The 27,552-nt window shown below is 32.0% G+C and overlaps 1 protein-coding gene across 3 annotated transcripts in view; it reads left to right on the forward strand.

The window, feature by feature from the left end:
* ADGRB3 (adhesion G protein-coupled receptor B3) overlaps positions 1-27,552 on the forward strand; it is a 650,534-nt gene that overhangs the window by 231,150 nt on the left and 391,832 nt on the right. For all 3 annotated transcript variants that reach the window (XM_004673604.2, XM_004673605.2, XM_012721768.1), the window contains 3 exons: positions 8,865-8,975; positions 14,708-14,869; positions 20,916-21,080. In XM_004673604.2, the coding sequence (XP_004673661.1) occupies positions 8,865-8,975; positions 14,708-14,869; positions 20,916-21,080 (438 nt within the window). The remainder of the gene's footprint in view (positions 1-8,864; positions 8,976-14,707; positions 14,870-20,915; positions 21,081-27,552) is intronic.

The raw sequence follows: 27,552 nt of genomic DNA on the forward strand, positions 1-27,552 counted from the left end.
TTTCTTTCTTTCTTTCTTTCTTTCTTTCTTTCTTTCTTTCTTTCTTTCTTTCTTTCTTTCTTTCTTTCTTTCTTTCTTTCTTTTTTAAAGATTTGTTTTATTTATACATACAGAATTGGGGAACAGGGCCGAGGTGCATGGACAGTGAGAGGATTCACCAGAGACAGAGTGGGGAGCAGGACAGGCAGGTTAGCAAAGTACACTGTAGAGGGAAGCAGTGGGTGGATCAGGAGTGAACTGCCGGGCCATGTGGGTCACCTCCGCTGCTGGGGATGGACTCGCACTGAAGCGGATGCGGTTCACTTGCAGTGCTGTGTCCTAACCCATTGTGCCACCAGGGAGGGCCCTCTTCTAATTCTTTCAGCTATACCTTATAGTTTTCTTTGTATATGTATTTTAACTTCTTTGTTAGGTTTACTCCTGCACATTTATTTATTTATTTTGTATAATACTGAATGAGATCACTTCTTAATTTCTCCCTCTTTTACTTCACTTGTATATAGGAAGGCAATTGATTTATGTGTGTTAATTTTATACTCTCAGTTCACTAAGCTGATTTTTTTTGAATAGGTTTTCCACGGTATCTCTATGTATATTATCATATCATCTGCAAATAATAAGGGCTTTATTTCTTCTCTCCCAGTTTACATTCTTTTTAATAGCTTTCTTTATCTAATAAATGGGTCAATTCCCTTCCAACTGCTTACCCAAGGGGAGGAATTGCCAGTGAACTGTCCATTAAGCCCCACCCTCTACACAATCACAAATAGTCTTATGTGGATAGTGCAATAGCCTTCCACAGTTTATACTTCCTCTGATTTTGTTTCTTTATAGTCTATTCTTGTCTTCAATTGAAGTAACCTATTTAAAATTCACATCAAACCATTATTCTTCACTCATTGCCTCTTAAATCCTTCAAAATGTTCACTTTTTATTAGATAGAGATACATTCCAGGGCTCTTAGTGAGGCAAAATAAAGACTTTCTTTGGCCCTGATTCCCTCTCCTCCAATTTCTTTAGCAACATCTCTTGTCCCTCCTCAACATACTTTATATTCCACTACTAATTAACATCTTATAGTTCTCCCAGTCCTGAAATTGTGCTGTGTCAAATCTCCATATCCTCAAACGACACTTTCATTTCTTAGGCCACTCTTGAAGCATATCCTTTTCCCTTCAAGAGAACTTGATTTTCCATGTCAAGGTGACTCATCATTTTTGTTTTCCAGAGAAGCCTGAGACACAAGTGTGTTATCATTCCCAGAGCTGCATTCCCTTCAACTTGAAAATCCCTATAAATTCTGCTCTGCACATAGCTTTTCAGGAAAACAACCAACCCCTGCTCTAGTTAGGAAAATACAAAAATACTTCATCCAGGAATAATTTATTTTACTTTCCTGTATTTCAAAGTCCCTGAGATCTTATTGGACTACTTTAGCAATAGAAGAATTCAGTTCTTACAGTATAAGTTTTTGCTCTTTTCAAAAGGTCCCTGAATTTACAGTCAAACATATTATTTTGCCACAGATATCATAATGTGCTAAATTGATACTGGCCAAGAAGTCATTGAACTATTAATTTACCATTGGAAGTTCAGTTGCAGTTATTATGTGCTTCCACATTTATTTTCCTCATCATCAACAAATAAAATATGTTTCAAGCAAACCACTACTGATAGTTTATAAAAATTTAATAGTTGTCTCAAAAAGAAGCGAGGTCATAAAATGCAATTGGGTAGTATATAAGAAATATTAACAAATAATCCCCACATGATTACACACATTGATGGCTTCTTTCATGGAACAGTGCATCCAAACATTTCCCAGAAGGAAGACAGAATAATATAAAAAAGGGTTTATGCTCCCATTTTTTTAAGTCAATAGATAAGACATCTTACTATATCACTGTAAATACATGTGTGAGGAGATATTTTAAAAGTTCATCATTAAATGTAACTATTTCAAAGTTTCTATCTGCAATAAAATAAAATGATGCATCATTGCCTAAGAGTATATGTACTATATTTGATAATTGCTCCTAAAATATTTTTATAATTTAACATCTGAATTGAAACCCCTGAACATATTATTGAACATACTTGACAATTTGAGTAAACTTAAGATGTACAGCATAAATCCAACAGTCAGTTTGTTGGATTTATATATTGTTAAATGATTGTTGTAGCAAAGTCTAGTACCTCTATCCCATCAAGTAATGATAGTCTATATTCAATATACTGTCAAATAGACCTCTGTGGCTTCTTTACTACTTGTTGCAAGTTTGCACCATTGAACATCAATCTTATACCCCCAACTACCAATCTTTTTTAAAGATTTATTTTTATTTATACATATACCTTTTAAAGAACTAGGGTGAAGGCCAGAGATGCAAGGGTAAGATGATTCACCAGAGACAGAGTAGGGAGCAGAACAGAGAGATCTACTGAAATCCACTGGTGAGGGGATCAGCAGGCGAGACAGGAGAGGTCTGCTGCACAATGTGAATCACAGCTCCCTGACCAGGAATATAGCTCACTTTATAGCTCTTAGCTATAAAGACACTCAAAAAATATTTGTTGAGTGAGAAAATGTAATCTGTAAGTCTGATAATATTTCAGGAAAAGATTTTTTAAATAGCTCAGAAAAGATGATATCTTTATGATTAATGATATGAGTTATTCTTCATTAACAAAATATCTCCCAGTCAAATATGTACATTTTATTAAGAAAAATAATTTGTATAAACTCTATTTCTAATAAATGTAAAAAATGAATAAACAAATTCCATAGCATGTTACTGATTACACCTGAAACTAGAAGACATTAAATATAAAATTCTTATTTCAGTAAATATCTGTTTGCTTCTTAACATATTTTGTCTATGCCAAAATAATCTAATGAGAAGATGGAATCTTTCTTATGCTAATGAGTTATACGATTAATACCCTCACTTTTTATGTCATGATAAGTGAAATTTCACTACAGATGTCCAGTTGCATGGCTTAAAAATTGTATTTTTCTCTTTGAAAACACATAAGCAAGTCATTTTAGTTAAGAGTAATCTATTATTTGGGAAATTTATATAAAAAGTGGCTGTTGACTATAGCTTAACATTATTATTAAAATAAAATTTTTGCAGGCCTCAGCACTAAGTCTCAGCACACTGCAGCTGTCCCTAGACACTGCAGCACAAGTTCAATCCCAGCCCGGGAGCTGACTCACATGACCCAGCAGACCTCTTCTGTCTCACCTGCTGCTCCCCTCAGCAGTGTATTTTAGTCAGTCTGACTGTTCTGTTTCCCACTCTGTCTCTGGTGAATCTCTCACCTACACATGTCTGATCTGTACCTCAGTTCTTGTGTATATAACTAAAGTTGTTTTTTTTTTTTAATTTTATTTTAAAATATAAAATGTTTGCATATTTCAAATGAGCAAGCCTCTTGTTCAGTAGATTTCCTTGAGTTAGGAGCTTTATTTATAATAGAGACTAGTTCTTATTTATCTCTGTCACTTTGGTACCTAGCACTTTAATAATTAACTAATGTTTATTGACAAAAGTTAAGCTTTCGTTTAGGACAATGAGATTTAATTTTTAAATGAAGTAATGTTGGGATTATTTTAATAACAACCTGACTATACCAATAGATACTAAATCTTACACACAGAAGAAGTATTGGCCAACATAATCATACATAAATTTCAGTTACTTCACTAAGAATTTTTTTTGAACCATTCATTCATCAAACAAGTTAATAAATAATTATAGACATATAGAAACTTGCATTTTGGAGAAGCATTTTTTTTTCTTTTTAAGTGAGATAAAATTGGTTTAAAAACACTGTGTTTTTCAAAGGCATTGGTCACAACTTCTGAACTGTGTGTCACCACACCACTGCCACCACCAAGGATACCATCAGTCCTCCACCATAGTCCATTGTGTTCCCTCCACTCTGTGTTTCTCCCTCTCTCATCTCTGTTTTATAGTCTTAATTCCATAGTCAGATTTGGAGGGTTTATTATTGGCTTGGTTTGGTTTGACCATATGTTTTGTTCTATATATTTCATATAAGTTTTGAGAAAAAAAAAAACTGGTACTTATTCTTTCTTGATCTGACTTTTTAAAGCTTAGCATTCTCCCCTCCACTTCCATTCATGTGGCTAAAAATGGCAAGAATTCACCTGTTTCATAGCTAAGTGGTATTTCTTTGAATATATACTACATCTGTCTAATCTGCTCATCTGTTTTGTGGTACTTAGTTTGTTTTCATAATTGGATAATATAAACGGGCCACAATAAACGTAGAAAGGTATATATTTTGTATTATTCAGGTAGATACATAAGAGTGGAATTGCTTGATAGTGTGGTAAATCTTTATTTTAAATGTTTGAGTAATCTCAATATTATTTTCTAGAGGTCATTGACAAGCCTCAGTGCCACAGTAGTGTGTAAATGTTCCTTTTCTTAGAGAAACAATTTTGGACATGAACTTTGTGTGTGCCTGTGTATGTGTGTGTATATAAATTCTAAACCCCAGATAGCTAGAAAACAGTAGGTCATTTTCTTCTGGGGGACAAAATATATGGATTTTGAGATGATTATGCCAAATCAAATAATTCAGAAGACTGATACCAACAGCTTCATTTATTTGTGGAATATAAATAACCAAAGAACATGTACTAACAGAGCAAAAATAAGTCTTATAATCTGTGAAATAATATCCTGGTTATCAAAGGAAATAAGGAGAAGGAAGGAGGCAATAGGATAAGGAAAAGCATAAGTGACTGGTACAGAGGCATTGGTGGAAGATGAATAAAGCCTGTGCATACAGGAATGTATGGAAAAGTCACACCATGAAAATATAATAGATATATTAAAATTAGACTCAAAACTCATACTTCCCATAGAAGTTTTTATTTATTAGGAAGTATAATATATTTAATCTAACAAGTAAAGTGAAAGTTTATTATTGACAAAAAGCAAAATAGATGTTACAGAATTCAGAGCCAATAATGATTAGCTGTTTAGGAGATGGTTCCTGTAGATGGTGTGTCACTACAGTTAAGGTTGATTGAAGGCCTGGTTAAAAGAGTATTTTAATTGGAGGTAAATGAAATAAAGGATACAGTGATCAAATAAAGGATATTTGACCATTTTCATGCTGACTTAGTACAGTTTGGCCATATAATGTAAGTGGGACATGCTTTGACTAGTTCTAGACTCAGATAATATCAGTAAAAATGTAACGGAAAGTTAGGTAACAATGTGAAATCAGTATTTAGACTGCAAACATGTGAGGTTGAAGTAATAACTGTTTACTAATCTGATGTTCTGCCTGCCTGAATATTGAAAAATAAACACATAGTAAAATCACAAATGGATATGTGTGTGTGTATAAGTTTTTGATGACTTCAATTTCACATTATTTGAATGCTTGAGCTCCTAAAAATAATTTTCAGAACTGATAATTGACTATCAAGACAATTTTCAAGCTTATTTATTTCTTAATGTTCTATTATATATTTCCAGATTGTGAAATAAAAACATAAAACTCTATGTAAGGCTATATATTTTCAAAATCTTTATTTTGAGTTGTTTTGATTATACCTCATGTCCAGAGATGACTGATTTTATCCAAAAAGCACAATGGAAAAGTGAGAAATTGTGCCTAAACATGGAAGCCATATCTGAGATCTTTTGAGCTTTATACATGAACACAGTTATTTACCAAGGACCTCATTGATACCATCAACATAAAAATATAGGAAATAACCCTGTATTTTCATAAGTCATGCACCATATGAGCATATACAATATTATGCTGTACATTACTTCATTATTTTCATAACTTGCTTTTCATTGCTTTCACCAAAGCAGATCATCTTTTTATTTAGTTATGCTATTTTTCTCGTGTAACTAATGTAGTATATATCTTTGCCAACTCAGTATTATTTGAATATGAATCAACAACCCATGAAGAACTTCCATTATTCAGAAGACAACTGAAGGTTTACTTCTACTCATATTCACCACCTAAGGGGTAACAACTGAAATAATAGTTTGTTTTATTATTCCAAGTTTAACTGATCAAATTGGCCCTTATTTTTATTAGAAATGAAGAAAATAAAATTGTCTTGAAATAAAACACAAATATCTTAAAATTGTTCCTTTGAGAGATTTGGAGAAATTCATGAATTTGTTGTTGGATCTTGACATTGATAATGACCCTAAGACAAAGAAGCTTTGAATTTTCAAACATATAGCACATAATCATTGGTAAAGGTAACTTACTCGGTGAGATAACAGTTTATGCATTTCAGTAATAAGTTCAGATTTATTTTTAGGTCTGAAACATTAAAAAAAATACCACCATAGTGTTGTTTTTCCATCTGAGAAAAATAACTGGCATATTTTCTACAATATAATGAATGCTATATCTAGGTCTCATATTCTCACTTTTTAAGAGTAATTTTTCAGAGAAGTTATATTAGTAGAAATGATTCAAAATTTCATTTTAAACTTTTGGTTACATAAAAATATGTAACTAAATTCATATATTATTTAAGAGTTTCTTATATCAAGGTAAGGAATTAACACTACTGCTCTTACAACATTGATTATTGATAAGTAGAGTGACTACAGTGATGAATATTAAAATTTAATTTTATCATATATATGTTTGACAGATTTAAATTGCATTCCTGATAAAAATATGATATAGCTCACTCAAATATTAATGTCTGTTTTATAAAATAAGTACTTAAGTTTGAACTTTAGAAATCCTTAAAAATTGAATATGCTGCTTTAAATAACCTTGGTAGTGTCCACTGACATACTGCTGTCCCTAAATCTCAGGATCATAGCCCCTTTACAATAAAAATTTTTTTCCTAAAATACAGATTCCAGGTTCTTATAATGCTCCCACTGGGTTCAAGAATTATCTTCAACTAAAACAGGTAATAAGGTTACATATCAAGTAATTAAATAGGTGTAACCATGCCATAATTTTTTATACCCTTTGCTCTCTTTCTGCCAGGACTAACTAGTGTGAACATCATTGCCCCTATAGCATATAGCCTGGTTTAAATAATCTGAGAGATAGACATTCAACACACACATAGTACATATATAACTTGAATGATAAATTCAAAATAACAAAAGGTAAAGCATACTGTTATCAGGCATTACTATTAAATTTCTTCAACTATTTCAGATCCAGAGAAAAAGTCATCATATAAAATATTTTAAAATGCTAACAGTGCATAAGAGCATAGATAAAAACTTTCTAAGAAGTCACTTTCTAAAGTCATTAGATGATATGTCATTAGTTATTTCTGACTAGTGTAATGAAACAGGGTTTAGGCAGCATATAGTTTATGCATAAATGTGTAGAATGGAAGGCAGTATTGGAAAACAGTAGTGTATTTTACAAGATTAAACCAAATGATATTTTATGAAAATTTCCATTTCCTGCTTTGGATTTTATCTGAACTGACAAAGATAAATACACGTTTAGAGTTCTCAAATTTCTTATGAGATGTTCTCTTGGGTAGAATATCTGGAAAGGATTTCTGACAAATAAATCTGTCAGGTACATACTGTAAATATGTGTGTGGGATTTGCCATGGTGGACAAAAATGTGTGCTAGTCTTTTCTCCTTACATAAAAGACAAGAGTTGGTAGAATTAGTACTTATAAATATACTGTTTAATTAAACTAAGTTGCAATATTTTAGCAGAAAATTTTTTAAAGATTGATGAAAAAAGGTAAAACAAATAGTTGGTAAAATTATCCATTCACAAAGTTTGACATTATTAGTTCTGCAATAATTCTGTACTATCTTTGTAACCCACTTTACCCATTCATCTTTGCCATGTATGAAAGACCTGGTCTTAAGGGCCCAACAATTTTCTTGAGGAGACAGGAAATTCACAATGTCATACCCTTCAGGAATCTCCTCCCTTACTAACTCCTTTAAGCCTGACCCAACAACTCTTCTACATATTAGACTCAAACCTTCTAAAGCGATGTTCCAGCAACAGAGCAAAGAGCATGAAACTTTTGCAGAATTCTAAGCCTATGGATTTTAAATAAAATACTACACAGAATTATTCTTTTACATAAGCTTATTTTTTCTTCTCCTCCCCCCCCCCATTTGTTTCTGAGTTAGGCTTAGAATTTTAATCTTTCCTAGGAAGGAAGTATAAAATACATCATTAACAGAAACCTGGAGTCTTTCTTTTTCCCAAAACGTTAAATAGGAAAAAAAAAAAACACACTTTTATAGTTGTTGAAAAAAAGAATAAGGAGTTATTTGGGAACAGGGCAGGAGATAATGTGAATTATTCAGCCACTATTTTCTGAGCTTTTGAGAACAAGGACAACTTCATATATGGAAAAATACAATATTAAGTGAATGTTTATCTTAGGGAAGCTAGTTTACAGCATTATCCATTCTTTAAGAAAAGTGCTGAAAAAACTTGGGGGAGGAGGGTGACTTCTATTCAGTAAAATAGAAGTTGTTACACAGTCAGAATCTATTTGTGAAAAGCAACAGTTAACACTGTGGTTGTATTTTTTCTGATGGATTACTTCAAATATTATCAGAAAAGAGTGCACTATTTTGTGTTAATTAAGTGACTTAAAGCCTGATGTGTCATTTCATTGACTGTTATTGTTGCTTCTTGTTCATGTTTATAGACTTTCTGAGTTTAGAACTACTCCAAGCAGAGCAGTCTAGACGATTTAGAATTGTGAATTTAATTAGTAACTTCTAGGTATGTGTAGGTACATATTGCATGAGACAGTAATGTAATTTATGAGAAATGTCTACACACAAGCTTTCATATACCTTTATTCTGTCTTTAGAATTTGGAATGATGGGAGATCATACAATTAAAAGTCAGCGACCTCGATCTGTTCATGAAAAAAGGGTCCCTCAGGAACAAGCTGATGCTGCTAAATTTATGGCACAAACTGGTAATACGTTAGTTACATTTTTCTATTTACTGTTGTTAATTTAATGAAACCACTGCATGTTTTCATAATCTTTTGCTGCACATTTGTCAGTTTTTGGAGCTGATATTTTTTTGAGCCTTTTTTTTATTTTTTTTTGTCACCAGTTAAAGTCCATAAATGAAGTAGCTATGAATTGAAAAGTACACCAAATATGTGTAAGATTTGCTTTGCTTTCAGTGTGGGATATTTAGGATTTCATATTACTATTTATGTCAGTTATCTCCTCAAAATGTATCTTTACACTTTAAAGAATGTTGATAAAGATATCAATAAAGATAATCTATAATTGATTATCATAGGACTTTTAACAATTAAAATTTTAAATAGGGCTTCAAATATAACAGTTAACAATATTTCAGATATTTAATCTTTTTTCAAATGTTTTTCATAGTTTAAATATTAATTGTTAAATGTATGGATGTTAATTTTTTTAAGTATTTAATATTTTATTTGAGAATTGTTTGTAAATATGCTAATAATATTTGATAATCTTTTAACAAGTTGTAATATACTCCAAATAGTTATCAACCAAAATGACTTTGTGTTTCATAAAACTTTTAACACTAAGTTAAATTACTTTAAAGGCCTACATCCAAAATAACACACACGTATATATATATATATATATATATATGTACATATATATACATACATATAAACAAATCAATGCATTCATATTTTGGCTCATCATAATAAATGAGATATAATTTCATCAAGCTTGGTTGCATGTTGTACATTCTTAGATGAAAACATTTTTAAATTGTGTTACAAACATTTTCAGCTGTTGCTTGGAAAAATTGCAAACTAACAGTTTTATCTATGGCTTTAAAAAGTGTTATGCATTTCTATCTAGATAATCTGTTCTGTCATTAACATTGAAATTTCAAATACATGACCAATACTTTTATGACATTCAGACTGATTTGATGAAATTCCCTTGAAGGATATGCATTTCCTTTAGTTCATTTGTTTGTAGGATGGTATTTATTCAAAATACTAGATCAGAACCTATAATGTTAAAGATGTAATAATGATTTGTGTTCTTAGTAATGGTGAGTATTAAATTTCAGAACATTGGTCTCAAGTAGGTCAACATATTCTCAGAACAGGAAAGATATTTAAAATAAATTCCATAATAAGAACATATTTTTAAGCTTTTTAAAAGATATATGTTACATTCAGATCTAGAAATGGAGGGGAAAACAAAAGCTTATTTGGATTGCTTTTGGTACACCTTAGTTAAGTTGATTGATATATTTACTATTTGCTTAAACAATTCTGGAAGTATATTACCAGATTGAGGCAAATTTTTGTATTTCTATGTGTAATATTTTCTCCCTCTGAGTAATAGCCCAATCACTGACAAGCTATTTGGGGACATCTGGCTCTAATTAGAAGCAGATGACATAGTTTGACTATTCAGTGTTCAGGCGTCACCTACTGGGTATTTTTACCTTCTTAAGAGACTAGGTCCTTCCTTTATGCAGAGTAGTTAGCAGTGTTCAGTTTACTGAAAGCCCTTAAAATTGAGTTCCATTGGAATGAAACAGTTAACTACAGCTTTAAATTTCTAATAATGTTAAATTGGTTCATGTATAAATATGTCTTTTGGTCAGGGGGACTTTCCTGTCAACTATCTCAAGAGCATTATGTTTTCTGCTAAAATCTTTTTAGCAAATTAGAATCACAAGAAACATTATGTTTTCTTAATGAGAAATTACTGATCTCTGTTTTTTCATTTGCTCATTCTTTTCTAAGCATTGCTTTGTAGTTAATTTAGTAAAGTAGATTAAATACTTATATAGACAGATCTATGAGGAGCCTTACAGCCATATTGCTAGCAATAGCTAAGGAAAAAAAGCAATGGATTTCATAATTAATATTCTAAAATATTGATCAAATGTTTGAATTTATGACTAACAATCGTAAATTTATTTTAAACCAAAGATAGTATAAGGAAATGTAAATATACCTAATATTATTTTAGAATTAAATTGCTATCTGTGGATAAAAGACAGGAAAATTGTATTGTTTTACACATATTTAAAATGCATAGTTTGATACTAAGCAATTATAAAGCTAAAAGAAGAGGGATTTTGTTTCCTTAAATATTTTCCTGGATCATACTTTCTTTAGGTGTTAAGGTAGCTAGTCTACATAAATACAGCTAAGCGTCACACACGGAGAACTTTATGAAAATTACATTTCATTTATGATATCTTTTATCACTGAAGCTGAGAAATGAGTGATATATAAAAGTATGTAAATGTTTGCTAGCATTAATTGGAGATCAAGAATAATAAACAAGAAGTAAAATTTTAAAAATCCATTTCTTTATATTAATCATGAGGAAGAGGGAAACAAAAACCATCCCACCATATATAATTTGACTAATCAATCGATATGATCAAGAAACCATATATGTAAAAAACCAAGCTTGCTCTATGTAAGTGAGTGACAATTGCTCAAATTAGGTAAGTGGTAAATTAACATTTTTAAAAATAAGTTGATTATTTTTTCAGTCCAATAATTGAGATAAACTAGTTCCACCATAAATGTAAATTACTCTACTAGCCTAGGATACCATATATGCTTATGGTCAAAGAAATTGAAATCAAGTGATGAGATACACTATTTAGTAGAGACATCTTAATTATCTGCCCATAGTATGACTTTACACACCTTAATTACACTTAATTGATGTTTGTTTTAACATCATAGTCATCAAATAATTTCATAAAATAATTTATATGTAACATATAATCTAATACAAAACATGAAATAAAGTGTGTGCTTCTAATCATGATTTTAACATATTGGTAAAACTTTATATGAATATGTTACTTATAACTTAAAATACACTCATAAATTATCTCATTTTAATCCACACAACTAGATTGCAATGTAGATGTACTACTAATTTTATGAAGAAGTTTAGAGAAACAAAGTGACCTTCTCAAGGTCACAAAATTAATATTTAGTAAATTTCCATCAAACAAGGGTATGAGACTTTGTTGTAATGGTTTTCCAGTTTCTTTTCATGCTCTGTACCAGGATAAAGAGTTCTACATGAAGATAATATTCTTTCTCAGTTAAGGTTAACAAACTAGATTAGTTTGTACTATCTCCAAAGACATTCATTTACTAAAAGTAGTATTAATTAGTGTTTTTCTTTACTTTTTTAATTATCAGTGACTTTTAAAAAACATGTTTCTTATAAAGTATATTAACTATTCTCACAATGACCACATCTGCTAAACTAGAATAGTCTTCACATCTCTTATACTGTGGATGTAGCAGCAGGGAAATCAGCTACCTGATGAAAACATCACTGGGAACTGTAGCATTTGAGCTAACATTGATTATTTTGGTAGGTAGCCAGTACTTTAGTGACAAAATAGGATTCAATATATATCTTAGTCATTTACTTATCTTGCTTTTATTTAATAAAATGAAAGAACAGTTTGAATAAAAGTCAAAAAGGACAATTCTGAGCACTAATTTTTAGTCTCTCTTGATGCAGCATCACTACACTGAATATCTTATCCAGAGTCATTATATAGTATCACCCATTCAAAAATAACAGAAATTTTTAGATATTTGTGCAAAAATACACTTAGAGTAGGTCTTGATCCTGAATCATTACTTAGTTTAATTAAAACATTTTGATCGTCATAACAATGCAAGGGTAAGAAAAGTACTGCTTTTGTGGTAAAGTAACGAATTGTACTAAAAACCTTCATTATTTTACCTACCATAGAATTTACATTTCAAAGATTTTTCAGGCTTGTAATTAATAACATACAACCATAGTTCTTCTACTTATTATAATCATAAGTTGAATCTCACAGGAAAAAATTGCTTCATATTTTCCCTAACTTTAAGCTTCAATTTTTCATTGTTAAATATGTATATGCATATATCAATATATATGTGGATAATTTTTAACCATTGTCATATTACTGGGTTCCTAAAATAATGATTTTTATTCTTGATAGAGTACTATTTAATATAAAAGAACAAATTATAAGGCATGACTTTAAATTTTATTCATATATGCATTCAGTAATACTTTATGAATTAGTAATATGTTTGTATACCTGTATCACTGAAGGCAAAAATTACTGAAATAATCAAGGGCATTCTGTGCATGCAATACTTTAGGAAACACAAGCCATGCCACTGAAAAAAAAGGGCCTATTTAATGTAACATGTCATCTCAGTTACCACTGTCTGTATGCTTATGATGTATTTCCAGTTATAAATGCATTCTAACCTATGCCTTCAGATGCATACTACAGTCCAAGAGCAAATGCTTCTTAACAGTGCCACCCACTGTGTGGTCTGCCAACCTGTGATTGTGAGTTAGTTGTTATGGACCCTCCAGGAGATAAGAAGCTTAGACCAGAATATAATTTCAACTACTTTATCGAGCACATATTTGATCTAAGCTAACACTTTTATTTGCATAAGGAAATTCTCAGTGAAAAAGTTATATCCTAAGTGAGTTATAGTCTGTTCTAACTTCCTGTCCTGGGGAACTAGTTTGTGGATTACCCTGACCTTGAGTAGCACTGCTGGTAATTTCTAAGAAATTTACTAACCTTTCAAAAACAGAGACAAATAGAATAGAATTCTTAGAATTCCATTCCAAAGGCAAATTCTAAACAGTCTGCAAAATACAAGGTACTCCTTGATTTATGTAAACAGTGGTGCGAATATTATTATTTCAGAATAACTCTCCTTTAAACTATTTTAACAATTAAATGGTTAATGTAAATAGCCCCTGCTAGCAGGTAAGGGTAAAGGATTCAAACTTGTGTTTGAGGAAAAACAAGTCAAGTTTCAAATCCATATTAAACATTAACCCTGATAAGAAGCCAGAAAAGAATTGGGATATGACTTTACATAATAAACATTAGATGTCAATGTGATGTCTACACCGAGAAAATGAATAAATTCAGAATTTATTTTTTGAGTCCTATTTTTGAGTAAATTTTAGTTCTACATTAAATTAGTAGAAATCATACAGCAATTTCCCTTCGTTATGAATAAAAATCACTTTTCTACTCTAGAATATTGGGGAAATTGTGAGCAGAAGGATTTAATAAATTACCACAAAATAAATAGCTGTCATAGAATGACAAATAGGAATTGTACTAGGAATAAATTATACATGTGTCAGTGTTCAACACAATAGAAATTAGATAAGCTCAGACTCCCAAGATTCTGTCACATTCAGGATTAGAAAAGAGGTTATGCTGTAAAGACTTATAGGGAGGAAAATATCATGTATCCACTCATCATTGTGTAAGTTTAGCTATACATTGCTTCCTCTCCCATCAAAGTTGAAAGCTTTACCTTGACTCACAGAAAGTGACACCAGCCTTCATTCTTGTTAGAAAATGCTGACTAGTTCTTCCTTAGTGTCCATAATATATTTATGAAGAATAGATTTGCTAACAGGGTTGTTGTATACTTGCACCTTATAATCCGTAAGTTTGATTTTTACAAAATGTAATGTGCATCTCTCTCAAAAATTCTTTTTCTCTAACATGTTTATTTATACTTTTTTTGATGTACTGTAATACTTTTACATTTAGTCTTGCATGCCATAATGTCAGTATGGTATACTGCTTACTGGATGAATATTCAAGACAGTGTTTCATGTTTATTTGTTGTCTTGCATGCAGGTGAATCTGGTGTGGAAGAGTGGTCCCAGTGGAGCACATGCTCAGTTACTTGTGGTCAAGGGTCGCAGGTGCGAACCAGAACTTGTGTATCACCTTACGGGACACACTGCAGCGGCCCATTAAGAGAATCAAGGGTTTGCAATAACACTGCCCTCTGTCCAGGTAGTGTTAGCAGCAACTACAACTGTGGATGTTATTGAATTGTGTCATGCTACGCATTTGGAACGATTTGTTATTTTTCATATGAACTGGGTATAGGTATTTGGTTAGAGTGGATAAGTGTATTTCTTATTCAACTGTGAAATGTTATTGTTTGTGATTATTTCTGCTTTCATAGCAGCTAAAAAATTACATAAATAACTCCCTCCCCTACTCAACTGTAAGTTTCAACTTTCTGATCTGCTTCTAATAACATTTAAGTTTAAAAATGACTTTTTTATATGGTGAAAATGTACAGTTGAATGAGGAATAAGATAATTTATCAGCATACTAAGAATATGACCTATACACATTGTATAAGCTATTTTCTGCCACTTATTTGACACAATTGGGAAAATAGAGCCCCTGACCCACAGACTTTCTGCTAATTTATTTCATTCAAGTGACTTCCCCCATTACAGCCTCTCGTGGCTTTGTAAACTTAAAGACATTAATGGTCAAGAAAAGTCTTTACTGTCAAATAGAGCACAGCACAAAAGCTTGTCTACTTATGGTCAGATTTTCTATGCTGCATCAAAGTTTTATTCTCAGTTGATGTGTACTTACATATTACAGGCATTCCCCCTTTTCAGACCACTGATTTTCATATAAGAATAAGTACTAAAAAAATCTAAAGAGCTTCCTTTAATAAATACAAACATGATATTATGATCTCCAGGCTTACATATTTTTCAAACATTTGGTGGATAGTTGATGCCACTTTATTGACCACTACAATTGACACTGACCTTGCGTTACTGCCTTTCCACAGACCTCCAAAATTGTGCAGACATAGAAAAATGGAATTGGCACTGCAGAAACCTTTTATCTACTAAATGGTACTTAAAAGTTCTCTGGTGAATTCCATTTCCAGAGAAGGCTGATTCTGTAGTTGTTAAAAACAAGGGTCGAGTGTGAATTACATTGGAGAAGGATAAGGTAGCCCCAGTTTTCCTGCAAAATGGACAAGATCAACCCATTAAAAGCCAGTCTGAAGGGGCTGTTTTATGGAGTACAGTTTCCTATTTGCAAAATAAAGACATTCTAGAGATCTGTTTCACTACATTGTGAACATACATAATATTAGGGAATTGTACAAAAATAGTTAAGATGGCAAATTTCATATTAATTTTATCTTAATGAAAGTTAAAGTGGAAGAAATAAAAGGCAAAAGACATGGCAGGCAGGATGCATGGAAGAAATGATGGCAAGAAGTGAGAGATCCCTTTTTAACAGAATTGGGAAGTAAAAAGCAGTGGATGATAGAATTAAAAGCTGAACAGGGCAGAAAATTTGATGAAGAGAAGACAAAATTAGCAAAAGTGCATTAAGGGTCATTGAAAAAAAGGAAATCAGTGAGAGTCAGTAGGAATTAGGCTAAAGAAACATTAGTGCAAAAAAATCAGAAGGGAAATGCTTAAAAAGAACATGGGAAAAGGTAGAAGCAATGAAAAAAAAATGACAAAAACAGTCATAGAGCAAACAGATTGTATACATATAAGAACAAAATAAAGGAACTATTAGGAGCTGGAGAATTTATGAATTGTGAAATTTCTAATTTGAAATTTTAAATGAGCTTAAAGGTAAATGCTTGTGAATTTTCAGCTGGATATGACATTGTACATTGCCAAAAAAATTACTAAAAATTCACCTCTACAGTACTTATAATAAGGATTTCAGGATCAAATTTCCTGTCCTTTACACTAAAAAAAAGTATCAAATCAAAATTAACCTGTGCTTGGTATATAAATTTATCTGGTCAGCGTCCCTTTTAATAGTTAAAGTCCTTTCAGCATAAGTGCCTTAATGGCAATGGATCCCGAATGGAATTCTGAGTGGGTGTTAAAGTGTTTCTCCATGAGTCTCCTTTCAAAGCTTACTTTGCAGCCATTATTGTACACATTTATATAGTTGACATATGGAAGTCTCTTATGGACGCAGAGTGGCAGTAGATGGATCAAATGGCTTTTACTTGCAGCCTGTCTGAAGTCTAGATAAAACACTATTCTAGGATTAAACTAACTCTCAATTCCTTATACCTATTGAAGTAGTATATGTTAATTATTAGTTTTCCTTTACCTTCCAATACATACAGGTTTTTATGTTTCTAAATTTAGTTAAATAGTACTTTTACTAAAAAGTACTTATGTCTTAATCACTGTTACAGTTCAGATGTTAAATGAAAAGTGAGAGCTTTGTTGATTTCTCCCTAAATTTTCAAAGAATAATTCATTAACTTCATATTTTAAAAATGTAGCATAAGTATCTTACTAGAGGAACCTGGGGTTTCTCACAGATGATCATTGTGTTTTTTATGAACTATTTGGTATTCAATATTTTGGTGAGTTTTTGTCACACTGCTACATATGTACTTCTTTTCAAGACTTCATGAGATCAGTGACCAAAACTGAGTTAAAAAAAAAAGTTCAATAGTACTGTAAATAGTGTGAATATATTCTTAAACAATTATTTAAGTCTCTGAGAAGAATAAATTAGCTCAGGAATCAATTCACTGGTCACACTGTGAACATGTTTGTATATTTGGCATTTAATAAATGAAAATGACATGATCCAAGTACGAACGATAGTCACTTTCCACAAAGTATGTGGAATCATAGAATCAGTGTTTATGCTTATTTGTACTATTAAAGACCAATCAATAGTGCTTTAAATTAATTACATTTCAATCTTGTTATTTAAATTTCAATCAAAGGGTTTACTTAATTCAATTACTTAATAATGTTTTACTTCTAATATGGATATAGCTCCTTACAAATTTGTTGCTTTGACATACTCAGAAGCCCTTCTTACTCAGAATAGAAATTGATAGGGGTGAATAGAAAGTAAAGTGAGAAAAGTGGAGAGCAACATATATGTGTATTTATTGTCTGATTTCTAACATAGTTTCATGGTTGATTGCCAGGGCTTCTCAACCTCATTACTGTTGACACTGAGGGACAGATAAAACATCAGCATCTTGGGGTGTTAAGCAACATCCCTCACCTTGACCTATTAAATTCCAGAAGCACTACTCCTTCCCTGTGTTGACACAAAGGAAAAAATATCTCCAGAAATTGTCAAGTGTACCTCGAGAGACAAAACTGTGCCAGGTTGAGAACCTTTGGTTCTCTCTGTATGCATTTTAATTGTCTAGAAGATAACATAGGTTAGGGTAGTTTTGAAAAATTGGGGGGTAAATATCAGCTTTTCTATAAACTTTTACTTAAAAAAGTTATTATGTATACATACCAATCTAAATTATAAGATAATTTGTAGGTGTTTATTTCAAAATCTATTATAATATATGTACTGTACATTCCTAACTTCATATCTAGATAATAAAAAGCAGAAATGTGATAATGTACCTTATGTCTAAGCTAAAAAAAACTGAAAAATTGATTACTTTGATTTAAATTTCAGAATTATTAAATACATTTTTCAAATAGAGTTTACCAGTTTCAGCTTTTCATATTTATTACAAAACAATTGGTAAGTTTTCAATTAAAATATTAATTATTAGCATAGATTTTATAAATAACATCTATGAAATTAAAGGTCACAAATGGTCATTTCCCTTAATTCAACAGTATCTAAAACAAGTTATTAAAAATCTTATGATTTTATAAATAAAAAAGTTATTTTAGCATTTTTAAAAATATTGTGGAGTCATAAGAATTTCACCAGCAATAAAAGCTGTTTAAAAAGTAGTAAGTACTTTTCAAGGCTTTCTAACATCATAATTTAAGTCATCAACTTAAACAATATTTCTTTGAGATTAACACAAAAATGTCTGCCCGTATATATCATATTTTTTAGATTATTTAATGTATATGGAGGAATAAGATTCAATAGAAAATAACAATAGCAATTAGTAATACTGTACTAATACTTTGTAGAAAATAGTTATGAAAAGGTGAATAGAAATAGATGCAAAAGTTTATTAAAGGCATACTTTTACATAATCATATCAATTCATTTTAAAATATCTTGTAATAAATGATCATTAAGTATGTTAGTTTTTAAAATTAGATGCAAATTACTCTTTATTTTCATACCAGTGATACAAATGGTCTATAGTTTTTCCAAATTTTCATGGAGATATCTTTAATGTAATTACTTTTTTTCTGTAATTTCTTTTACTCTGTTTCTATGTAGCATATTAAAACTTTTTCTAGCAAATTTTATAGAATTTAAAAAAAACTTATTACATATTATTTAAATGTGGATGATTTTTCTTATATTTGAGCATAGTTTTATAATCAATTGGAGAACTTCAATAGAATAAATAGAAGATAATGGAAAGTTTTACAATTAAGGTATTGTGTATATTTAAAGTAAACACTTGTTCAGTTAAAATACATGAAGTAGATTCTAGATATGCTACATTTATTTGCATAAGCTCCTCTAAAGCTTTATATTACTTGTGCTTACTCCTACCAATGTTGAGACATGATCATGTCTATTGTCATCTTCTGCTGAAGTTTCTACCCCACTTATTTATTCCTGAGGGTGTCATATCAAACATCTGAACTTAAAATTCTAGGAGCATAGTAAAACCACAGATTCAGTATTAACACGGGAACTTTCGTATCAATGAGCACATTTTGCCTGATTTCCTTTTATTTGTATTACTTATGGAGTCATATTGTTCTAAATATGAAGAATTGAGATGAAGTGGTGATGTAAGAGAGCAAGGAAGGGATTTAAACTTTAATCATAATGAACTTTTGGCAAAAAAAAAAAATTACAATGATTCATGGAAAAAGAAAAATTTTACTTGTATTCCTGATCATGTTTGCATAATAATGGCATATTTGTAGTATCAGTGTATCAGTAGTTGTGTTAGGCATTATTTTAATTAGGTCATTTGTTTTCTCTAGAAATTTATATTAATCAAAAAGATTTTCAGTGCCATCAGATTACTGGAAAAGGAAAGATCATCTGATTCCATGGCTATTAAAGAGATCTTTAGGGCCCTCCCTAGTGGCTCACTGGGTTAAAGCATAGCACTAAGAAGCTAAAGCTACTTCAGCATGAGTTCAATCCCTGCCCCAGAGGTGATGCACATGGCATGGCAGACCTTTCCTGACCCGCCCGCTACTCCCCCCAGCAGTGTACTTCATCAGTCTGCCTGTTCTGCTCCCCACTCCATCTCTGGTGAATCCTCTCACCATCCATACCCCCGGCCTGTACCCCAGTTCTGTTAGCATAAATAAGTAAATCTTTAAAAAAAAAATATTTTACCTTTGCTATTCATTTTAAAACAGGGAAAAGAAGAAGATATTATGCTATAGATATAGTTTGAAATTCTCATTTACAAGAGTAATTTTGTTCAATTTTTAAAGGCCAAAAAACACATTTATTTCTAAAATGTGATGTCAAAATTATGTACCATTAATTTTTAGATCTTTTTTTCATTTTCTGACACCATAAGATTTATTCATCTAGAAACATCTTAAGTGTTAGAAGAATTGTTAGTCCTTACCTATTTAAATGCAATTTAAGTCTAACAAATCAGATCATATTTATTGTAAATAATTTTGTTTTCTACTATCTTAGTTGATATTATTTTGATTAAAAAATAATCCATGACTATTTTAATGTAAGGGAGATATGCACATTTCTATTAAAAAGGGAAACATTTAAATTCAAAGGGTGCCTTGGTGGTACATATGGTGTAACATACATTCCAAAAGGCATTAATCCTATACCTCTAAATCTCACACAGTGTTTGTAAAACAATGTTACCTCAAAAATAATTAAAAAAGAATAAAATTTTAAAAATGAAAAATCTTTATGATGTAAATAACTTCAAACACAGAAATTCCATTATTTTAATGAAATTTTGAATGAACTTTACATTTTGTGGAAAATAATGTCAACTGAACTGAATTACCAAAATATCCTCATACTTGTCTACTTGATGAGATTTTGGTCTTAACTATAAAGAAAACTAATCTTTGAGTTTACTCTCCGCTTTTGTTGTTGAAGCTTCTTTGCTTTGTTACAGTACATGGAGTTTGGGAGGAGTGGTCACCATGGAGTTTATGTTCATTTACATGTGGTCGAGGCCAAAGAACAAGAACAAGGTCATGTACACCTCCTCAGTATGGAGGAAGACCATGTGAAGGACCTGAAACACATCATAAGCCTTGTAATATTGCTCTCTGCCCAGGTAAGTGTATTTTATATTTGCTGAAATTTGCATTTATGTGCCTGTATATTTGCCTTGAATACACATAGGAAGTAGTAAAGGGAACCTCCCTGGTAGTGCAGGGGTTTAAATCTCAGCACTATCAAGCTATCACCAGCAGCTGCAGCTTGAGTTCGATCCCTAGCCAGGGAGCTGAGCACTGAGCACCGACTGTGGTTCACCTTCTGTTCACATCTCAACCAATAACTAGTGACAATATATTAACAATTGGATAGAAAAATAAAGTCAGAATATGTACCCCTCCATACAGTGATGAATATTATGAAGACTATCATTTCAGCAACTGTTCTGGGTTGATTATTGCTGAGTGATTAAAATATTTGTAAGGAAGCGGATGGAGGGAAAGAGCTCCCCCCTTTCTTTTGAGGCTGTCTGAGTTAGTGATTGCAAAGCCAGGTCATATCAATAAGAAGGTGCTGGAAATGACTTACTTAGGGTTTGGAATTTTTTTCGGTGAATTCAAGGAGGGTCTAAATAAATAAGATTAAGTTCAGATTTGAGAATGTCAGGAAGGGAAGCCATTTTATGACTGGGGATATTAGTAAATTATCTAGGAGGAGGAAAGACTAGCTGAGATAGTTGAAGTAGTGCATTTATTTAGGCTTAGAGAAGAAAATGCTTGGAACATTATGGGTTCCACTGTGACCTTGTTTTTGTCTTAGTGTAGCCCTGTTTTATCTCACTTTACCTCTATCTCAGAATGATAGTGGGTGATGTCTTTGCTGTGTTGCCTTTAGACCACCAGGAGGTAGCAGACTAGTAGTGTCAAGCTGGCTGCTGACAGAACTGAGGTCTAGCTTTAAGTGTCAAACCAGTTCCTTAATGTCACCTCAAACTGATTATTTTTGATGTTTCTGCTTTTAATGTTTTTGATTTTTATTAATATTCAACTGGAGAAAACTCATAGGCATAATACAATATTTGCTTTCTATGTTGTATTTTAACATTTCTGTTAAAATGATATAGATGTATAGTTTCAAAATAAAATTTATATAACCATTGATTAGGGAAAATAAAAGCCTGAGTTCTTAGTTCAAAGCCTTAAGCACTGTGGTAAATTTGTTTACAGTATTTTGCTTTGTATTTTTTTTCATCCATCAGATAAACACTGGAGGAATCATTTATTCAGTTTTGATCTTCTTTGTTTCCATGTTAATGGTTTTCAATCTGTGTACATACATATATACCTATGGTCAGTCTTGCTTTGGTGAAATACATTCTTCTGAAACCACACCCCCTAGAAATACTGTCAGGTTGTGGTTTGCACATATGTCTGCAAAATTATACAAAGCCTGGAAGAAGGAAGGAATCACCCAAAGGGAGATCCACAGGAATATGGCTGAACCCAAGTCGTTCTGTGGTCTAGAGCAAGAGGCTCCATTCTCCTGTGAACCTAAAATTTTGATTGCTCAGTATCTATAGGAGAGTGACCTGCATGAGGTCCCTCTGTGGGAAGCCCTTCTGGTGAGGAAAGTCATGCTAAACATTTTCCTGACCCTGGTTCAAAGTTCTATGGTTGTCTCTGCATGAGGATATTATAATTTGATACTCAAATGCTCCCTCATTAGTCTGTTCTTTAATTAATTTGGAATTTTTCTTCTTAACCTTTGGTCAGCTTTATGTTCCTTGTATTTGTTTTCTGACATTTCAAATTTTAGTATTATTATAGTGATCTTTCAATACATAGCTTAGGAGTCTTTAAAGTTAACTGTGAACTGACTTGCTTTATTTTACTATTTTTTTTCTCATTTATATTTTGTCTTAAATTATATACCTACTTTTAAAATTATCCTTCACCTTTACATAGTAACTTCTGTTTTAATTCTAACTTTATTGTTATTGGTATTTTTCCTATCACAATTTATTTATTTTTTTTTAAAGATTTATTTATTCATATAGAACTGGGGTACAGACCAGAGATGCGGAGGGTGAGAGGATTCACCAGAGACAGAGTGGGGAGAACAGGCAGATCGACGAAGTACACTGCCGAGGGGAGCAGCGGGCGGGTCAGGAGAGGTCTGCCTCGCCATGTGGACTCCTTTGGGGCAGGCGGGAATCGAACTCATGTGGAAGTGGCTTAAGCTTCTCAGTGCAGTGCTTTAACCCACTGTGCCACCAGGGAGGGCCCACAATTTATTTTTAAATGAAAAAAATTTATGTGCACAAAGTAACAGATTTGACTTGTATATTCAGTCTTTAATTCAAAAGAGATCTTTCAGTTCCATGCGTAGCTTCCAATTCAATATAATATTAACTCTTCAGTTTTGTGATCACTAACTCAGACAGCCTCAAGAACAAGGGGGAACTTCTCTCCCCAAACCCCTTCCTTACAGATATTTTAATCACTCAGCAATAATCAACCCAGATAGTGTGAAATGATAGTCTTCATAATATTCATTACTGTATGGGTGGATACATAATCTAACTTTTTTTTCTATCCAACTATTAATATATTGTCACTAGTATTTGGTCAACATGTGAGCATATAGTGAACCACAGTATTTTGTTAGGTATCAGGGAATTTAATATAGGCCCTGTATATTGGACGTACTTTTTTTTATTCCTGTTGAACTTAAGTGAAACTGTTTATGGATAGTAGGAAAAGGTTCATACAAAGTAAAGTAAACCCCAGCTATCTAGAAATTTAGCTGTTGCAATTTTAATTACTCCAGGTCCAGAAAAGCTCATAATCTCACATTACTGAAGCAAACTTTTAACTGTCCCTGGTATGGTATTATTGTATAAGGAAGCACATTATTTGAGGATAAGATAGACTGATCTCTCAGAGATTTCTCAGCCTCAAAAAGCATCCTATTGTTTGGTATTCTTCATCACCTTTGCAGAATGGATCACAAAGTTTTTAAAATGAGATGTAACATTAACTTGTCCAACTGTGGAAGTTTATGATAGAAATGAAGAGAAATTAACAAGACCTGACCTAAGAGAAAGTATTTATTTTTAACTTGGAAGTTTGTGTTCTATGAAAGAAATAAAAAAGAGGGGAGGGCTTCATTTGAAATGAATTTGGTAGAAACCATTTTAAACAAGTTTGATTTAATGCAGGAATTTCCATGTTATGTCTAATGGCATCATCATTTCAACATATTCAAAATAGACTTTGATTTGGACTAGCTATCCCTTAACCAGTTTGTCTCCTCCCCCAGACTAACCATTTCAGTAACAAAAATATACCATTTGCTCATTTGAGCAAGCCAAATGCTGAAAGACAACCTTGACTTTTATGTTCACCATACTATCAACCATCTTTAAATCCAGAAAATATCAAAAACCTATCCACTTCTTTTTTATCTCCATGTATATCCCCATCATCAAACCATAATCCAAGCTACTGTCACCCCATCTGAATGACACCTTGCAATAATCATCCTTACCCCTGTATAACACTTGGCAACACATAATGCAAAATTAAGCGCTAAAATTTAAAATACATCAAATTACTTTCTACTTGAAAATCTCATTGCTTCTCATCCCACTTGGTTATGTGGCCTACACGATCTCCTATAAACAGAGTAGTGCTGTAAAAAAAAAAGCAAAAAAAAAAAAAAAAAAAAAAAGCCTCCTTTTCATGATCCCCACAAAGACCGGCTTCTCTTTATTCTCAATACACAAAGTTTCAGCACTTCAGGACTTTGAACTTGCGTAGAGCTTTCCACCAATCTTCACATTGCTGTCTCCTTATAGTGATTTAGGATACAGCTTTAATATGGTCTCTTCCCAGAGGCCTGGCTGAGTGTTCACTATCATTGCTCTCCTTTATCACATTGCCTTAGTGATGCCTCCAGCTGAAATTCCTGTTGATTCATTTTTTATTTGTTTATCATCTGTCTCTACCACAGCTCCTCTGCAGGTGTATGTCATCAGAACAGAGCTTGGTTGGTCTTTATCACTGGTATTCCCAGAGCCCAATAGAACAATGCCAGTTCCAGTGTAGATTCCCTGTCTATCTTAGAAGTACATTATGAGACTCCCAGGGGAGATTTGGAATGTTTACATTTTCCCAAATTACCAGAGAACGCTTTCCTGACAGAATGCCAACAAGTTAATCAAGCTACACTAGAACACAGTTTTAGAAAGAAAGTTTTGAAGTATTTTTAAATTTGCTGGCTTGCAGTGACCCTGGGAGGTATCAATAATGTCAGAAGTCAGGGTAGAGAAAGTCATTGATTGTCTCTAAAACCTAAATACTCAACCAGATGAGTAAAAACAAATCTGGATGTCGGATTTATGGAGAAGTAGCTTCATCACAACTGTGGATTTTTAGTTAAGCATCAGATGAAAAGATAAAACATTTCTTGTAATCCTCATATGAATGTTTTTAATGGTGAAATATCAGCTAGATCATACGATAGCTAGTTTTATTTTTGTTTTCAATATCTCACATTTATCTCTGAATATAATGCAGGTATCTAAACAGGAAATGCTTAAATGTTCAGAACTCTCAGTTGCCATCTCCATGAAGCCTCCTAGATTTCTATTCATCCCCATTCTGTAATATCACACCATTTCCTAAATCATCTTGGGACTGATGTTCCTAAATATATATGTATATACTGAGTTTTTTTTTTTAATTCTAATATATGAAACTGAAAAAATAAATCAGTATTCCATATTTGACACTAAAATAAATTATTTTGTAACTGTATAATATCTGTGTTTGATCTTTTAGAATAAATTTGCATATCCCTCTCTAAGTTTTCCATTATCTTTGAACTAAAATGCAAAAGCAATATTGGATTCTTCGTCTTTAAAAAAAAACGTTCAATTATTTAGCAAATTGTTTATAATAGAGCTGTTTATGTACAGTGAAGAATGTCTATGTTAGTGTAAAATAAAACAATCAAAATGCCACTTGATACATACTTAACTCTTATTTCTTACCTGTAACTCACATTAAAAAATAGATTCTCCCTATCTGAAACATACACTTGTATTGGTATTTAGTGTTGAACCTTAAATGGCCTCTCAAATATCTTATATCAAATCTATCTTGAACTTTAGGAAAAACACAAAATATGACATTGGAATAAAGGGCGGAATAGCTAGTATTACAAATGTATAACCTCACACACACATACTTTATAGTAAAATGCAAAGTTTTATTTTAGGAAAAGTCTGATAACCAAATGCCTCAAAATAGATAGTCTCATTCTTCTTAATTTATTTTCAGCAAGGTCTTTTCTCATTCTTCATCGATAATGAAACCTTGCCAGAGTATCTTCTCTCTTATTTCCACAATTGACTTGCTCATTCCAGACTCTGCATCTTCTTAGCTGGAAAATATTTATCTTCTCTTCTTTGCCAGTAAGTGTGTAACAATTACATTCACTAAAAAAAAAAAAAAAAAAAAAAACCTGTCAAACCAAAATTCCACTCCTCAAACCAGAATTCTTAAGAACATCATGTCATATTCCTTTATTCTAGTTATTCAGCACCAGATTAGATTGGGACCCCCTACTCATTTTTGCTTGTGTTGCTTTCTGAATGTGCTCAATAGTCTGAAGACCCACACATTTGCCAACTATATGGTAAGGTGGAATCATGAATCTTATTTATTTTTTAAAAAAAGACTTATTTATTTAAGCATATGGAACTGGGGTAAAGGCCAGAGATGCAGGAGTGGTGAGAGGATTCACCAGAGATAGAGTGGGGAGCAGAACAGGCAGATGGACAAAGTACACTGCTGAGGGGAGAAGTGGGCAAGTCAGGAGATGTCTGCCACATTGAATCTCATTTTTTCAAACTTCTCAGAATGCTTAGCATAGTGAAGTTTCATAGTGCAAGCTCAGTGTTATTTTTGAAATGCAAAAATCTGAAATGAAAAAAATGCTCACCTTTATAGCTAAAAGAGAGAGGAAATGGATGATTTATAACATCCTATTAATTCATGAGCATTTTCTTTTTGTCTGGCAAATGGATTACATAGCCAATAAGATTGCTTCAGCTACATTTAATAAAATTTGATGCTAAAATTATATGAATGGGATGATTAAATTGGCATTTTGTGGTTTTTAATCTCATAAAGGATTTACTAAGTACAGCTAGATACCTATTAAACAATCTTCTTTTTAATATCTGCCTACCAAGCTTGAAATTAGGTTGAAAGTACTTACTCACATTCTGTCAGCTTTTCTCATTTGTTTGGTTGGATTTCATAGCAACATTAGTTTAGGCTGGAATTTTGGATATATGGTGAATTCTTTTAGTTGTAATGAAATGGGCTGTGAACCAAGGAATGATATTGGAAAAAGTAGATAGTCATATACAAGTACATTTATAACACTTGCATACTAGTTTATACATTCTAAATTTTGATTGAGTCCTTTGCTCATTTTTTATTTTGTGGCCTATTGGATTATGCCTTTATGAATGTTCTCTCTTTTGTCTGAATTTATCCCCATCTCTCTTTACTAGT

This window comes from Condylura cristata, unplaced genomic scaffold (assembly GCF_000260355.1).
Source record: "Condylura cristata isolate star-nosed mole 26May11 unplaced genomic scaffold, ConCri1.0 scaffold00001, whole genome shotgun sequence".
NCBI classification, from domain to species: Eukaryota; Metazoa; Chordata; class Mammalia; order Eulipotyphla; family Talpidae; genus Condylura; species Condylura cristata.